Source organism: Laccaria bicolor, genomic scaffold, assembly GCF_000143565.1.
Source record: "Laccaria bicolor S238N-H82 LACBIscaffold_31 genomic scaffold, whole genome shotgun sequence".
In the NCBI taxonomy this organism is placed as follows: Eukaryota; Fungi; Basidiomycota; class Agaricomycetes; order Agaricales; family Hydnangiaceae; genus Laccaria; species Laccaria bicolor.
In genome coordinates, this window is record NW_001889902.1 from 124,579 (window position 1) to 141,400 (window position 16,822).

The 16,822-nt window shown below is 47.4% G+C and overlaps 6 protein-coding genes across 6 annotated transcripts; 1 reads left to right on the forward strand and 5 right to left on the reverse strand.

The window, feature by feature from the left end:
- Positions 1-330: 330 nt before the first annotated feature.
- Positions 331-2,467, reverse strand: LACBIDRAFT_331056 (uncharacterized protein; the record flags this gene model as incomplete). Its single annotated transcript, XM_001885440.1, has 4 exons — positions 331-399; positions 501-644; positions 700-1,535; positions 1,582-2,467. 4 exons carry the CDS (start codon positions 2,465-2,467, stop codon positions 331-333), a joined length of 1,935 nt encoding a protein of 644 aa, XP_001885475.1.
- An 81-nt stretch (positions 2,468-2,548) lies between these two features.
- Positions 2,549-4,197, reverse strand: LACBIDRAFT_306554 (uncharacterized protein; the record flags this gene model as incomplete). The annotated part of the gene is made up of 11 exons (XM_001885441.1): positions 2,549-2,828; positions 2,876-2,940; positions 2,997-3,100; positions 3,151-3,212; positions 3,260-3,275; positions 3,330-3,409; positions 3,460-3,571; positions 3,626-3,668; positions 3,728-3,853; positions 3,905-4,047; positions 4,110-4,197. 11 exons carry the CDS (start codon positions 4,195-4,197, stop codon positions 2,549-2,551), a joined length of 1,119 nt encoding a protein of 372 aa, XP_001885476.1.
- Positions 4,198-4,988: 791 nt separating this feature from the next.
- Positions 4,989-5,298, reverse strand: LACBIDRAFT_306555 (uncharacterized protein; the record flags this gene model as incomplete). Its single annotated transcript, XM_001885442.1, has 1 exon — positions 4,989-5,298. The coding sequence occupies one exon, from the start codon at positions 5,296-5,298 to the stop codon at positions 5,119-5,121; it is 180 nt and encodes a 59-aa protein (XP_001885477.1). The 3' UTR covers positions 4,989-5,118.
- Positions 5,299-8,241: 2,943 nt separating this feature from the next.
- Positions 8,242-9,699, forward strand: ZIP-A (ZIP-like iron-zinc transporter). Its single transcript, XM_001885369.1, has 8 exons — positions 8,242-8,417; positions 8,473-8,503; positions 8,558-8,641; positions 8,693-8,801; positions 8,854-9,055; positions 9,107-9,177; positions 9,232-9,467; positions 9,528-9,699. The coding sequence occupies exons 1-8, from the start codon at positions 8,260-8,262 to the stop codon at positions 9,651-9,653; spliced, it is 1,017 nt and encodes a 338-aa protein (XP_001885404.1). The 5' UTR covers positions 8,242-8,259; the 3' UTR covers positions 9,654-9,699.
- A 2,026-nt stretch (positions 9,700-11,725) lies between these two features.
- LACBIDRAFT_306557 (uncharacterized protein) lies at positions 11,726-12,872 on the reverse strand (the record flags this gene model as incomplete). Its single annotated transcript, XM_001885443.1, has 6 exons — positions 11,726-11,875; positions 11,943-12,071; positions 12,119-12,251; positions 12,301-12,494; positions 12,547-12,655; positions 12,712-12,872. 6 exons carry the CDS (start codon positions 12,870-12,872, stop codon positions 11,726-11,728), a joined length of 876 nt encoding a protein of 291 aa, XP_001885478.1.
- Positions 12,873-13,673: 801 nt separating this feature from the next.
- On the reverse strand, positions 13,674-15,599 carry LACBIDRAFT_331060 (uncharacterized protein; the record flags this gene model as incomplete). The annotated part of the gene is made up of 6 exons (XM_001885444.1): positions 13,674-14,049; positions 14,107-14,410; positions 14,502-14,715; positions 14,755-14,896; positions 15,045-15,370; positions 15,417-15,599. 6 exons carry the CDS (start codon positions 15,597-15,599, stop codon positions 13,674-13,676), a joined length of 1,545 nt encoding a protein of 514 aa, XP_001885479.1.
- Between the last annotated feature and the right edge of the window lie 1,223 nt (positions 15,600-16,822).

The window sequence follows — 16,822 nt, forward strand, 5'->3', positions numbered from 1 at the left end:
GCTAGACTGTTTATTCTGAAACTTTCCAAGTACATTTAAATTGTATTTGAAAGTCTACCTACAAATTTCTAGAGGGGGAGATGAAGTGCTCTCGGGAGGAAGGGCAAAATACCAAATTTTGCTCGCAAAACAGCTCGAAAAACGTGACATTTGCGTGACATTCGCACATCATCCATCAGCCAAATTCGTTGTTACCTAGTGTGACACGAGTTTCAATCTCCTGATATATCTGAACCCTGAGCACCGGAACGCCTCCGACAGCGAACACAACACATTTATACCAAAAAAAAGTAGATATTTATATAGAAGAGAAAAAAGATTATTGGCTTGTTAAAAATTTAAAGAATTCAATGAAGTGGTGAGGCAGAAATCGCGCAGCGGTGAAAAAGTTTCAAACACCTGAACAAACATAGTAGATACACAAACTATCGTGACATCCCTAGATGCTCTAAAACTCCTTCCCAACCCGCCTTAAAGAGACCCTTCTTCCCAACCCTCACACTACCCTGAAAAGGTAGCCCAAACAAATCTATCTGCCCTGTCGCGGTCTCAGGCCCACCACCCAAAGGCAGTCCGTGAACAGCAACAGTCACACCTGCCGATCCTTGGATACCAGCGACAGCCCCATCTGTGCCGAATATGACCTTGATCGACGATATATCACCTTATCAAGCACGAGAAAAGAAAAAGGAAAGGTACCTTGCTAACGAAGTGATTAAACTCTTTCTGTCGCCCTGGAAGAACCTCCAAAGGCAAGTCAACAACCTTGGCAGACACAGCATACGCCGCGCCTTCTCCGTCCTCTGATACATCAGGAACGCTAATAGAGGGTAACCAGTCCTCCGGTCTCAGATGCCCAAACGCACGTTCTGGGAGGGGGTCCGGTAGGGGCGTAACTGGTGGTGGTAGCGCGAGAGCCCCTTCTGGGACCTCCCCGTCAAAGATCAGTACGTCCGGTAAGACGCGATAGACGTCCAGGCCCACGTTGATGCCCTTGGGCAGTACGACTCTTGCTTGTACAGTCCCGCTTGCGAGGAAGGACGTGCCGGAGGGTTTGATCTTCATGTCGCGGATGGTGACATCGCGGAGGATGTGCGGCTTGGGGTTGGGTCCTGGGAAAGTGGTCTGGACATTCAACCCGGGAAAGGCGTTTGAAGAGATGATGATGTCGTTTGATTTGCCTGAGAGGTAGCGTGTTAGGAACTGGGAGAGAATGCGGAAGGAGGGCGGTGATAGAGGGAGCACTGTGCCGTCGATAAGGAGGGTGATGTTGGGGTGGGTTAGGGTGATTGGCTGTGTGTTCACTGCGGCGATGGGGAGGGGCAGTTCTTTGGTGGCTAGGCAGACGGTAAATGGCAATGAGGGTGAGGTGAGATTGAACCACTCTGGAGCGGGATCTACCATTGTTGCTTTGGCATGGAGGGACAGACTGTCGTTCGAGGAGGATACACTGAGATGCTGGAGGGTTACGAGGTCTTCGACTGAGGGAAAGGGAGTGCTTTTGCCTGGTTGTGGAAAGCCAGGGATTCTAGGCACTGTTCTCTTGTCAGATAGGAGAAGTGTAAAAAGATAAGGACACACTTTTCATGCGAATGAAGGTCCGGATATTCGAAAGTTTTGAGTGGAATTTGCTTCTCCACGTCTCCTCACGCAAGCCACCTCCACGAACAGTTGCGTCTCCAACGTCCGCGCGAACGTTAAATGACCCATGCTGCCATGAATCTTTCAGGAACCCCAGAAGCAAAGTGGTGTTGGTAGTAGGCTGCAGGTAGACGGGAGTAGAAACGGTCGTCAACCACGAAAAGTCTCGGGGCGGGTCGACAGTAAGTGGCACCTCCAAAGGCGGTATTTGAACAGTCAACAGCACGATAGAGGTATCGTACTGCGGCGTTATCGTCACTGTACTCATATTCACCGACACTTTACCCAAAGCCCGAACCCCATGTCTCCCAAACATCTTCCAAATGTCCGTCAATATCCCATCCTCCGCGTCCGAGTTGACCCCAATAGCAGCCCCAGCATCTACCCCCAACTTACCCTCCACCCTAACCCACACACCCCCATCCAAGCTGATGTTTAAAACATCCACGCGGCTTGGTCCTTGGTACACCAGATCATTCTTGATGATGTCCTCCGGAGTCAGTCTCGACGCGCGAGCAGCATAAGTCCAAGCAAGCAGAGCAAAAAAAATCAAAGCAATTATACAAAAAGAGAATGTGACGAGAAAGACGGTGGTCAGTCTTGCGCGTAGTCGGCGGTTTATTGTTGTATGATGTTCCCCATCGTCCGAGTCGAGCACCAGAGGTGGCTGCGACGTCCCACCAATAAGAGGAGTTCGTTCTGTGGGATCTTGAGCTCTAGCTTTGCCCTTATCGACACGTTCAAGCGGGTCGTCGTTGCTCATGGTGTGGAGGGGAAGAGCATGAACGTGGTAGTGTGTGTGGAAAAAGGTGACCGAGGTGACCATGGTGGCAGTGTTGTCAGGAGACTCCAGACATACAATGACATTATCGTAATACTCGGTACACATTGGTTTTAATCAGTCCCTTCAATTGTAATGCTTGACCGGAACGCCATTGATAATCTCTTCCTCAACCCCCTTATCATCTGCAGGCTTCAGATCCGACTGACCATAAGCAACAGTCCTCGCTCGCCTCCAGGCCCCCATAGTGGGCTCATCACCGTCTTCAAACCTTCGTGTGATCCCAAACCGTTTCAGCACAGGACTGTCGGCAAGCGGTACCAATTTCACATCGTCGTTTGTCGTGCAGAAGTAAAACACCCCCAGACGGGTATACTTCTGTTGATCTGTGGGTGGTTGGACGACTCTGGTGGAGGATGATGAACGTTCGAAAGAAGGGTGTGATGAACGAACCTGTGGATTGTTGCGGGATAAAACCCTCCTGAGAGAAACTCCATTGCGTCTCCTGCGTTGATCACCTATGAGAAAGAGCCTGATTGAGAAAGATACCCTGGAGAAAATGAAACAAGTGTACCAGTGCATTATCGAAGTGCTTGATCCACTTCCAAGTCCCATCCTTGGTTAGGATTTGAAGCTCGGCGACAGGTTGACTGTAGAGGATACTGAGTGTCCCGAAGTCTTAACACCCCCATCAGCGAGACTGTCAAGCTCAGACTGGAACTCCATACCTGTATGGCCTTTCAGCCAAACACCCTTCGTCTTGGCCTCTTCTTCCTCATTTCGTGGATAACTACAAATTGCTTGAGTAAAGTTCCGTTCTGTGAGGGGGGAACTCACTATTTCATGAACCGAACTTAATTTTCCGTGTTGAAGAAGGTGCATTTTGAAGGCCTCGACGAAAACTCACCATATGTCTCTCCAACCGCCGAAAACTCGTGCAACTTCGCCAATGTCTCCTCCGGCAGCTCAAGGCTAAGTGATAATAACCTCGGGAACAGTAAGCCAAATCCGTGAATGCAACAAAAAAGGAAAAGTACCTGAGGATGGGATGCAATACATCGTCATGATTGTGTCGAGCAAAAGCGCCGATCTCTGGCAAGAAAGGCCGGAGTGGTTCAGGATGTCGACGTTTCGTGACGTCTCGGTTGACTAGAACACATCATCAGTCAAAGCTTCGTCCGTTCCCTAGTTAGGTGGTCTTACTGTTGTAATGCTCCAATTGGTCCCGAACTCCGTTATCTATGTGCTGAAGCAACGAAGTCTATCAGCCCCTATCTAGAAGTCAAAAACAGAGAAGAGACCCACCCAATATTGGCGAGGCTTGTACCCCTGAAACGAGCCTGTCTCCTTCATCTTCGCAGCATAGGTCTTCTTCTCGTCTTCACTAACATGAGCGAAAGGGATATCAGCAATGTCAAATATCCTGGCCATCTGAGAACTCATAAGTGCATATCCGACATCTTTGTGGTGGTGCTACAGTACCTGTGCAGACGTGTAGCCATGGTTGACGACGTAGAAGAATCCTTGGTTCCTCAGCGCCTCACGAACGTCCTTCGCCAATTCCAAACGCCCTTCCAAGGTCCCTGCTTTGGATAAGTCAATGATAGCAAGGTCCGCATACTCCACTGTACAGATAAGAAATACGCATCAGCCATTGGTCATTCAAATGAAGCTTCAGAGAACTTACAGTTGGCCTTGGTTACTGGTGCGTGCGTGTAATGAGGAATTGTCAGCGACGACATCCTCAGAGTTTGCGCGAGGAGATTGTCGTCCATACTGCGGCCTTGGTAGGCGCTATATAAATCATGATAGTAGAACACCGGGTGAAAGGCTAAAGCTCTCCCAGACTCTTCGAAATGACGCGATTGAAGCTCAAGGTTGCCTCAAGGTAGCATCATCAACTCGAGACTCTGTTGAGTGCTGATAATTGGGACTTGAGGAGCCCGTACTTGGCCCATACTTATAGCTCAAGCTAGAGAGAGGTCGAGGGCGCCGTGGAGTAGGTGTCGAGCTTGAAGCAGTCGGCAGTGAACTGGCAAGGATCAGTCAACGTCGGTAACGCCGGAGACTCGGCCGGCCCAGTTTGGTCAGTTTAATGACCACTCTCTTCCCTCAACGTCCGTTACGTCGAATCAGCGGAACTACTAAACCCAAGAAACTGCAATCGGAGGAACTACGCTCCCCGGATTTAAGGGCTATGACGATGAAAACGCGATATGCATCGACGTTGGCCATACATATATTCCACATCAAATGGTTAGGCTCTGCTCATCAACAACACCCATCTTGTCATAGTACTCAAGTGCTGATTCTGATTCAGAGACTATACATAAAGCAAGTCAGGTGAAGGGCAAGTTTCTGTTAACCCCAGTCGACTACATACGTCACTTCCTTGGCATCCGGAATCCGGATGGGCAAGGAACGCGTCCACAACGTTTCGATGAAAACCAACAAAAACTGCACACGCCTGTTCACTCGGGACCTCTGGCCTCGATATGGCATTCACGTGTGAGGGGTGAATCTGTCTACCGGGTACCCTCACAGTCGTCCTGAAAACTTGGGGTTACATCAGCAAAACCTGGGTGAGCTAGGCAGCACGTGGCAGGGCTGTGTAGTGCCATAGCACCATAGAAAGGGGTATCACCTTTACAGTCACCTGCGCGTTCTATGCAGCTCTACATAGAAACGCACAGCCACTACACAGCACTCCCTAGAATCTCAGAGCAGATCTGCAGCCATTCATAGAAACACATAGCCACTTCATAGTGCTCCCTAGAATTACGGAGCAGATCTGCAGTCCTCAGTAGCAACCCCTGGGGTCTGCAGATTCCTAGAGGGGGGGCATACATTCTGCTCATTTTAATACCATATTGCATGATTTTTACACAGAACTTGTGTTACGAAAAAATAAGTTTATTGTCTGCACTACTACATTATACAAGATATCCTAATATTCTACATAGTAATGACTGCACTATATCAAATTTATGGAATAAGAGACCGTCCATCTTTCATCAACAGAGGGAGGATGCCATTCGCCAACAAGGAAGGGAGGACGGTTGTTCGTCAAGGGATGGAGCCGTTCTTCAAAGGAGGGAGGACTCAAAGGAGGGAGGACACCATTCGTCGACAAGGGAGGGAGGACGCCGTTCTTCAAGGGAGGGAGCCGTTCATCAATGAGGTAGGGAGGACACCATTCGTCGACAACAGAGGGAAGATGTGTTTGTCGACAAGCGAGGGAAGACGCCGTTCTTCAAGGCAGGGGGAACACCATTTATCAACGAGAGAGGGAGGAGACCGTTTGTCAACGAGGGAGGGAGGACACCATTCATCGAGGGAGAAACGCCGTCAGTCAAGAAGGGATGGAGGATGCCATTCGTCGACGAGTGAGGGAGCAGTTTGTCAAGGGAGGACACTGTTCATCAGGGGAGCCGTTTGTCGAGGGAGGGGGGCTGTTTGTCAAGAGGGAGCCTTTCGTCAAGGGAGGGAGCTGTTTGCTGAGAGGGAGCCATTCGTTGAGGGAGGAGTCGTTTGTCGACGAGGGAGCCGTTCGTCGATGAGGGAGGGATCTTTTCTTTAAGGGAGGAAGCCATTCTTCACAGGAGCCAGCTGTTCTTCAAGGGAGGCAGGGAGCCATTCTTCAAGGGGGGGAGGAAGCCGTTCTTCAAGAGAGGGAGGATGCTGTTCTTCAAGGGAGGGAGGACACCGTTCATGGACGAGGGAGGACACCGTTCGTCGAGGGATGCGGTTCGTCAACGAGGGAGGGAGGATGCTGTAACTTGACGAGGGAGGACACCGTTTGTCGAGGACAAGTTGAACATTGTGGTGGGAAGGAAGAACAATGAATTTCCGTGTTGGGAAATTCAGAAGTTCAACATAATCACATGATGTCGGAGTTTCAACGGACTTAAAACGAATTGTCTCGCGACTTGAAGTTGTTTGTCGCCTGTCACTGTCTTTCACAGAAAGCATGACATTCGAGGTGGGCATACACAATTGTAGATGGCACCATGTAATCAAGCAAATATAAAGTTCATATTGGAAAATTATTGAACAATTTCCGAGCCTTCCATGAAATTTGCAGTTGTTACCAGAAATTTCCTGGCTATTTCCATGATTTCCCGAAATTTCCTGTTTTTTGGTAGTAGTAGTAACAATTGAAGTTGTCTAAGTTCGAAAATGTGAGTTGAGCGTGGCATGTGACTTCCCGCAACCGTACCGACTTCCATCAATTCACACTTACACTTTCTAGGTAGCTCATAGCTATAACTTCACGAGTATCACACCGTTTGGCCTCTATGTAGGCTTATTTTAATCGCTTTATTCACGCGAATGCAATCCAATTTACGGCGTAGAAAAATTTGGAGTACCTCACAAATTGTAGCATAAACTATTTGGCCTGTATTAGACATCTGAAATATATATTATCATCATGAGTTCTGCTCCGTTTCATGCGATTTTGGGCTTGTCAGAAACGCACAAATTAGAGCTTTAAAACGGGTCTGAGAGCCCCTAATATTTCGACGTTTAAGGCGACCTCCGATAACATTTACCATTTTTAGGCAGATTCCTCACCAGTAATTGGTCCAAAGCCATTTGAGTTTTGAACTAAATACTACGTAAATAGATGCGTTGGAATTGGCTTGAACACCACTTTCCAATGCAAAAAAAAATCACAAAAGACGAATATGTTTTGCAAAAGATACTTCATATTCTTTCTTGTTGCAATCTTTGTAGGTCAATCAATCTCTGGACAGTGTTGTACTTTCTTCTTATTCCAGGCGTATTTTGGTCATAAATTATTCATATACAATAGGGAATGTGTTTTCTATTGAAATCTAGTATACTTGTAGTTTGACTCCCTATAAGGGCTGGGTAGAAAGTGGAGGCCCCTCTATAGCACCCTATAGTAACGGCACAAGTCTCTGTAGTGCTGTATAGCACAAGCTTACACCCACACAGTGCTGTGGAGCGCTGTGGGGCGCTAGGGCATCTAGCCAAACTTGGCGTGTAACTATGGGAAACTATGATATTAGCGGAAGCACTATGCCTGTCTACGTGGGAAAATCAGGTTTTGCTGATGTAGGAGAAACGGCCGAAACCGACACACACCTGGAAACGGATGAAGTCAGATAAAGTTATTTCCGGGTTTCCCAGCGTGGAAGGGCCTGGCTTGTCAAGACTCCAAACCTCAAGGCGTTACACTGTAGTGTCGTCAAGGCATCAAGGCAATTAAGTTTTTCTGGTGCGATACTATGCCCTATCAGTACTTCGGCAGACCCTCTCAGTCGGCACTTTCCTGATCTCGAACTTTCCACAAAATTTCTTGCCACAAAATTTGAGACAGGGCCTCCTGCGTATAATCCAACCTATCTCCGCTTTTTTTCGTCTAAAAAAACGAAGAATTGGCGAAGTTCTGTTTTTTGGCCAGTCACGATCTGTCACGTTCATCCGCCAAAAAATGTGACATTTGTGACCGCCGACTGAGAGGGTCTGCCGAAGTACTGATATAGCATAGTAGTCTCCACTGACGAGTATCGTTCTACAGTGACAGTCGAAGGAGTGTGTTTGGGAATTTCCAATTGTCTTGTGGCAGGATAACTACTAACCGTGAGTAAGCAAATATCCTCTGATGACACTCGCTTGAGCTCAGCTACTGCGAAGGTACTCACATTTTGTCCCATTTGGAAAAACGTCAAACTGTTTGAGGACCTGGCCTGTCTTCCATTTCCGGGGCGTCGTCTGACTGCCTCCCTGCCATAAGTACTTTCCCTTGAGCCCCCCTCTCCTTTTATTCCTCTCTTCCCACTCATCGGCCTCCTCACCCACCCCCAAAAATGTCATCCGATTGTAGTACCGTCGACGCCCGCGATCAGTTCAATCATCTACGCATCGCGTCCATTTTCATCGTCCTCATCGGCTCTTGTTCCGGTGCTCTCTTCCCTGTCCTCGCTAAGCGGTCATCATGGCTGCACGTCCCCAAAGCCGTCTTCGAGTGAGCTTTCCAACGCTTCATCATCGCCAGTCTCCTTTCTCACACACACACGCAGCTTCGCAAAATACTTCGGATCTGGGGTTATCGTGAGTATTGACTCTCATAAAGTTCGTACAAATCATCTGATATATTTATTATAGATCGCTACGGCATTCATCCATCTTCTCTCACCAGCATTAGACGAGCTTGGTTCTCCCTGTCTGGCTCCCGGCTGGTCTGAATATGTAAGTTTCACCTAGCACGCGGGTTCTAACCGTTTATTGACGCATTACCAGCCTTACGCCTTGGCCCTGTGCCTCCTGAGCGTATTCTCGATATTTATCGTCGAGCTCATCGCCTTTAGGTGGGGAACATCGAAGCTCAAGAAAATCGGAAAATCACACGGTTGGTTTCTTCGGGTTGGCGGATTTTGATCTCTTCTAACACCATCCAAAAGACGCGCATGGCCACCACACTGGATCTCATGCTGCCCACGGGCCGGAATTTAAGGAAGAGCAACCTCAAGCGCTGCAGAAAGAGGACAGTTTGGAGATTGATAAAGAGTCCCAGGGCCACCATCATGGGCACTCTTTTGATGACTCGGCGGCAACGCAAATTATCGGAGTGGCAATTCTTGAATTCGGTGTTCTTCTTCACAGGTACACTTTATTTTCCTCGCGTCCATTTTTTTTTTCCTAATTTGCGTTTAGCGTCTTGATTGGTCTAACTCTAGCGGTTGACCAGGCATTCAAAGTGCTATTCGTCGTCGTCATCTTCCACCGTGAGCAGTTCCCGACACGACCTCTGCGTTCGGTTTATTAACTTGAACTCGCAGAAATGTTTGAAGGATTGGGAATCGGATCACGGTTGGCTAACCTGCAGCTCCCGTCTCGATTTAACTGGGTTCCACTCCTTGGCGCCATCTTGTACGGGGTCACAACTCCCATTGGGATCGCTATCGGACTCGGGATAAAAGGTTCATATAACCCCGGAAGCGCAACGGCTTCGATAGTCAGCGGCGTCCTTGACGCGCTGAGTTCTGGCATCCTTCTGTACACTGGGCTGGTGGAGGTTTGTATATTTCTTTTTCACTAAACAAGTTCGGCTGTAGCTGATAATTTTATTTCATAGTTGCTTGCACATGAATTCCTCTTTAACCGAGAAATGATGGACGCTTCCAATGGAAAACTTGTGTACGCCTTAGGCTCGATGTTGGCCGGCTGCGCTATCATGGCGCTCCTTGGGAAATGGGCCTAGCTTCACCCTTAGAAGGAATTGAAAATACATTCGATCGACTCTGTCCAACTCATCTGAACTATTACATCTGTATCATCAATGTATATATGTTAGGGACTGTCATGGATCGGCAATAACCGGGTATTATCCGTGGCCGTTGATACCCGTTATCCACGGATCAGACCCGTGGATATATATGGAAATCCGTGGATATCTGTGATCTGTATACTATATTTAATAATATTTGGGCAGCCTTACATCAGGGAATTGACTTTGTTATGATAGAGCCGTATCTACTTTTGTAAAGTATGCATTCGGCCCAAAAAGTCCAAGAATGATAGTCATCATTGAATAGAAATATATAGGAGGATAGTTATTGTTGAAAGCTCAATATATGGAAGTTTGCGGAAGGGCTGTCGAGCGGTATATTACTGGTTCTTCACGACAATTCTCCACCAGAAAAGTAATCACCAGCTTTGTGTGTAAGACTTTATAGAGGAGGGCTTGGATGGCAGCCTTCACACTCTGCAAAAGTATGCAGAGCTCAGACAACGACTGCAATATCTGCAGCTAAATGTCATACACCATAATTCCAGCTATTCAGGGCAATTCTTCATCAAATAAATAATCACCGACTTTCTGTCTCAGACTTTACATTGAATGTGCAGCCTTCGCAACCGAGTCTGTTATGGAAAAGGTAGATCTACCTTTAAAAGAAATATATTTTGGCCAAAAGGAATCAGAACTACACACCAATAGAAATACTCTTATATAAGGGGACAGATATTGTAAAAAGGTCAATTACAAGATGTTTTCTGAACAAAGGTCATCTTGCATCTTCTATTTTCACAATGACAATTTCTACCAGAAGCATAATATCGTATTTACAATAAGAAGTATTACAATGGAGGTCATTAATGGTGATCCCCCCAACGAGACCCATCCCTGGGAACTCAGACAAACTACTCCAAGACTCATGGTGCATGTTAATCTTCTATAATGCTGTGTCACATTTTCAATGTCTATGATGACCCAAGAGTGAATAATAAATATTACGATGGAAACTTTAATAACTACAAATATAATATTGCCCGAGGAAGGTCATTTCACATCTTCAACATTCACAAGGACAATGTTTCGCCAACAGTGTAATATCAAGCTTTCAATACAAAGGTTTGTAACGAAGAACATTGGCGGTGAACCCCGACACGGGGTGGAATCTAATATAACTATTATAACACTGGTGGTATATTTCAATCCTCCATAATCTTACTCAAGAAAGGCCATTTCACATCTTTCACATCCACAATGGCGGTTTTTCCATCAACAGAATAATGGCAGACTACAAATAAAACAAATTGAAACACATGGCATTGATGCCCACTTCCCCAATGGGGTTTGTTATTGCGAACTTAGATTACTTCCATAGTGTTGGCGGGGCATGCTAAATTTCCGCAACCTTGCTTTACAAAAGTCTTCTTCATCTTTCTTATTCACGATGACAAATTTTCACCAAAGATGGCGAGACCAGGATCCCAATCAAATACAAAAATTGTATTGTTGGCAGTCTCCCCAATGGTATGGAATATTGTGGACTTAGATGACTGTCATAATTCCGGCAAGGTATGCCAATCTTCTGTAATTGTTTTTGAGAAACAAAAACTCATGTCTGCCATGATAAATCCCCCAGCAGAATAATATCAGGCTCCAATGAAAAATATTGCAGTGAAGGGTGATCCCCCGCAATGGGATGATAACTAGATCATTTATTGCGAAGTTAGATAACTGCTGCAATATTTTTACAGGTCCATGACGTAACGAATTGCTTAGGCCCAAGACATGTTCCCTCACTACATCAATGGGATCTTTTCCATCTCACTGTACATGACTTTATAATTGGTGCAAAGATCATCTGGAGTTGAACTAGTCATGTGTCGACAAGGGTAATCAAAGTGCGGCGGCGCTTCTCCCGAATCTTGGCTAAAGCACTGCCTTGGCTAATGATGTGCTGGGCTGATGAGTGAGATGGAAATACTTGGCTACATTCCAATGATGTTTTTCAGAGCTTGGCCTGATACAACGTTTTGGGGTGCTTACCGATTCCACCAAACATACAAATCGTGCACCTCACGAGCCTCGCGAGGATCCTCTAGGAGTTCAAGAATGGAGGAAAAAAATCTCTCTGAATCGGTTACCATGTCCGTTCTGGAGAAGACTGGCGAGGAACATAATGCAAAGCGAACCTGGCATTACGGTCATCTTAATATTCCACAAAAAATCTGCAGGTCAATGCAATAATCCAACACTGACCTGAGTCGCGATGTATGCAATGGATCCGGCGGTAACACTCCTCATACCATGAATTCGAGCATTTCCCGATCTGGTAGCTTTCGGTTCCTTATCGACCGAGCTAGGAGATGTAAATACATGCTTGAAGGCCTGATCAAAGATGAGATTCAGTCGGAAAGCATCACTTTTTAACTCACGCAAATCAATAGAGGGTTGCGAAGTAGGCCGTTCCATGGTTCTTCAGAATCAAAGCTGCAACCAGCGTACAGAAAGACGGGCCATCGATCGCCGCTAACAAGGAGTTCGCCGCTTTTCAATTGTTCTTTGGTTCTAGGACAGCGTTGCCTTTAAATAATTGTACACAAAAAAGCTTACTGACTCTGGATTGGACCAATCGAGATCTGTGGGACAAAGAAGAGCCCCGGTGCGCTCATGGTGGAATCCGCGATCCACTTTCACATTTCGAGCGAGGGGCGGATTCAAGGCCTGACCTTTTGGAGTAATCCAGTCGAGAATGGCTCCTTTTAAACTCTTTGTGTCGTCACCCCGAGCACCAGAGGCACCTTTGCGAAGCTTATCAAAGTTCAGCTCTTTTGCAATGAGTGTCCCATATAAAAAAACTGACAAGTTCTGCAATAAACCCAGTTTCTTCTTCAGATCCAGTCAAAAGGCGCTCCTCCAAACCCGCAACAGATTGCAAGAGTGCAGTAAAAATTTTGTGTTCTCGCCGCTCCCTGGTTGATGGCCAGTGAGAGCCGCAATTAGGAAACAAATTGTAACGAAGTATTACTCAGCACTGAAGGATTCATCTGGCTGATCTGCCAGCTCTCCCAGCCGTAAGATCCCATTGTTTATAAGCGTGCGGATATTGCAGAACGCGTGGACGGTTCGACCGAAGTGACGGCCATGGTGGACAAGAGGGTCTGTGACACTTCTAATTGGGAAAGCCATTGGTTAGTGAATAGACATGCGAATGTAAAGCAACGATATACGGCTTCTTTCAGGGACCCAGCTCGAGGGCACTGGCAGAGGGCCGACTCGCCATGGAGTTCGGGAGTGGCGCATCGAGTTGATTTGCTGATGGCATGGGGAAGTGTGGAGGAGGATTGGCAGATGGACTTAGTTGAGGCATAAGTAGAGGAGCTCCGAGTCAGCGCAAGTCCTATTGACGCATCCAATGACAAACGGTCTGTCACAAAACATCATCATGATGTATCTTGGACCCGAGAGGGGCATAGGCTCTGCCGCGTGAATCATGGTTTGTCAAAGGAAGGTGTTGGTAGTGAGTCACAACTTGAAGTTGATCTCCGTTTTAGGGATAGTCGAGGCTGCCAATTTGAAATGCTATCGCGGGACCATGACAAGGCCACGGTACCGTAAGAACTTGAAGCTGAAGTTTACTAACAACTGCGTGATGGCTTCCCACAAACTTCATCCGAGTCTGGAATAGCGGGACGGCCGATAGTAAGTACTCAGCACTTGCTAAGTGGATGGCTGTAGGTCGGTCAGTTAGATGTTATCTTTCGTTATGGTGTTGGATCATTGATTGGGTTTGAACGTTGAACTTTGAATAGAACCGGGGGGGGGCACTCATGCCGTAGTAAAACTCGAAGCAGCAGACGCTGTATGCTGATCTATCACGGTAGTGCGACTTGAAGGTCGAGGCAGCTGTATAAAGATCTACTATGACGTAAACTGCTATGGATCAGGCTTGGTAAACTGTACAGGGCCAGGGTAAAAAAATATCGTATCCTAGTCATCATACTCTGATTCAGAGCCTAGAGATTCTGAACCAGGGTCTGAGTCCTCAGCTTGAGGCGTGTCATCATGATCCTCTGATCCAGACTCATCAAGATCATCGTCGTCTTCAGTTGAAGACTCGTTATGATCATGAAGTGGCTGGTCAAAAAGCTCTTGACCTGAAAGATTGTCGCGCGACTTTGAACGGCGAAACACAATCTCTTGATGTTGGGGGTCAATGTCCATGATATTACCTTGCAAGTCACCAGAGCTAAGTTCGGCGGCATCATTGTTCCCGGCGACATGTGAATGGAGGATATTGCCGACGCCGACATGACCGATTCCTAGGCCAACGTGGTAGCGCATGAGCATATCTCGGTCTACAAAACTGGCAAAGATGAAGTTACCCCCATTACTCGACCACGGCATACCATGAATGACTTACCGGCCGACGTAATATTGACAAAAGTCAGCAGAATCGCGGGCACAAAGCGAGAGACCCTGGCTGCCGGGATGCCGTGCCCCAGAAGAAAATGCTGGAACGATGTGGCACGCCCGAACAACGTCGTTAGGATCTAGGAACCCAAATGAACAGTCATTCGCCATCGGTGGAAACGAGATGCATTCAAGTCTGTGCTTTTTCCAGCTTCCAGCTGTGACTTTGCTGAACCATCTGACCCACAAGAAGTCGAACCTTTGCGGAGCGTAGTCTGGCGTCGCCGTACCAATTTGGATAGCATTCACGATTCCTAGAATTCTTGCGTATATGAAAGGAGAATCATGAGCGTCATCAGCTCCATCTGTATTGTCACCGCTCTTGGACAAAACCATTATACGCACCCGCTAGCTGCTGCCACAGGAGCCTGTACGGCTCAACATGGAAGTGGCAGAAGTAATGGGGGTCAGAAACTCTCTCCTTCATCACCATAACGAGCGAGCGGTGATATAAGTGAACACCTTCGTACACTTTTGGACCGGGGTGCGTTGACCCCGCGTGAAATGGCACAGTGATCTTGATCTGCAACACAGTCCACCCTTCATCGGCAGCATCCGCCTAGTCTCCATCGTCATCAGTTTGATTCCCCCCAAGTACCGCATTGATGCGATCCCATTTGTTGCGAAGTACATCAGCCGGAACGAACTCAGGGTCTGCGATAATACGGACAAGGTTTTGGAAACCGGTCTGAGTTTTCTGCGTTCCATCGTTCCAATACCAGTCACCAAGAAGAAAGGAACTCCGGTTTGGATACGGAAAGAACTGTGCAGGCGCTGCCGGGGAAACGTGGGGCGGCAGCGATGATTTGGAGATGCGAGTACAACGATCTCCAAATTGAAGATGTTCTTCTGGATCATGCTCCAGAAACTCTTCCCCAAAATACTCACGTATAAGGCCAAAAGAGTTTCTGGCGATTCAGAAGCGACGCTTTGTCTGGCTCTTGCCCCCAACAGAAGACTGTGGTCCAGGGGTTTTCTAAGGTCTTGGGGCGGCAGGGAGGGGGTGGGCAAGGCAAGATATCGCGATAGCGTGCTGGCTGGGGGATATCTTTGCGTATACCCTTTCTCAGCGCAATAGGCAGGTCAGAACTTGACGCAACACCCTCAGCCTCAGATACTGCGGCGTCGTGGCCTACGACGTGCAAGGCTGAGTTCCTGCTCGATTCCGCCATACCCAAGGATGTTTGAAGGCCGTCATGCAGGGGGGCCCAATCCTGAACTAGATGTTATTGACGAAATCATAGATACCGACAAACTTACCCGGTCTTCGGCAGCTGCCTTCTGGTTACGCTGCTTCTTCCGGGCTTCCCAAAGCTCTTTGGCCTTTGTAAGACCTCTCGACACCCGGCTCTTAACGACCTCGTAGGAACGCAAATGGTTGTTGAAGTTATTAGTCTGATAGAAGGACCGTCCACATCTGTAAGTATTTGCAGGTGTATCCATCTCTATTCGAGAAAGTATGGAGTAGCTTGAAGAAGTAGTACAACTTCTTCCGAGGAGGAAGGAACGCCGCGTGGGTTGAATGATCACGGGACTCCACTTGAAAAGTTGTTCACGGATGCGCAGCTGTCATAAAACTCAAGTCAGACTTGAGTCAGACGCAGCAATTGTGTCACTGTTTCAACTTGTCATATCTGATCCCAACTTGTCCCTAGTACTTCAACAACATTATTCTCGAAAAGTAATGAGAGGCTGGTGAGTGTTGAACGAGGATTTACTACTACTTATATATGGGTTACAGCACGAAATTGCGGAAATATGCAGTCTAGGGGAGTAAAAAGCGAAACGCTCAGGTGGGCAGAAAAAAGCGAACACTGAGTATCATGAGCATATTTTGCGGCGGTTGGCAGCATATGAAAAACCATTGGATGTTGCAGATGAGCGCGAGTAGGTGGGCGGTGCGTGAGAGTGATGAAAGTCGGCAGGGAACTGCAAAATTAACAATAACGACAACGACGAGTATTATTGCCAGTTCTTGGTAACATTTCCTCTATTTCAGCAACTTTTGCAGTGCCGTCGGACATTGGAAGGTCGCCGGAGAGTGTTATCAGGTGTGGCATTATTATCGAGCCGAAAGTGTTTCTAGAGAATTCGTTGTCAGCAGCTAGAGTGGTGGGGTGGATAACAAATAACCCTGCGCTTAGCCCTCCTTCTTTAGTGCCCCCATGGTCACTTTTCAAGGGATCAATCATAGTTGCTTCTTGGGGAATGTACTGGACTATTGCTGCGTCTGATAAACCATTTTTGATTCTTTCCTGGGCCTGAAGTTAGCATCGATGGCATAAGAAAGCACAAATTTACCCACAGGATGATTTCTGCACAAATTGGACGAGTCAAGGTAGAGACTTCTCCCCGCCGCTGCATTCAGAAAGCTAGTAGTCTTGTCGCTGTAAAGCTGCAGAAACACCATAGTTTCCTTGAAAAGGGCTTCCGCAAGTGGCAGAGTTCAAGTAAGATCGGGCGTCTAAGGGAAGCAAATGGCTCGGCGCCAGGCTCCGAGTCAGATGCAAAATGGGTTCCGAATGAGTATCGGTGACTCACGCGAGTCGTAGTGGCTTCGCGTCCTTCCGTTGTGGACGAAGAACTTGCCAAAGTTATCAGGATTGGAGCGTGGCGGGGTGGAAAGATCCCAAACCGCAGCGCAGGGTCTCTGGCCAGTTTCAAGC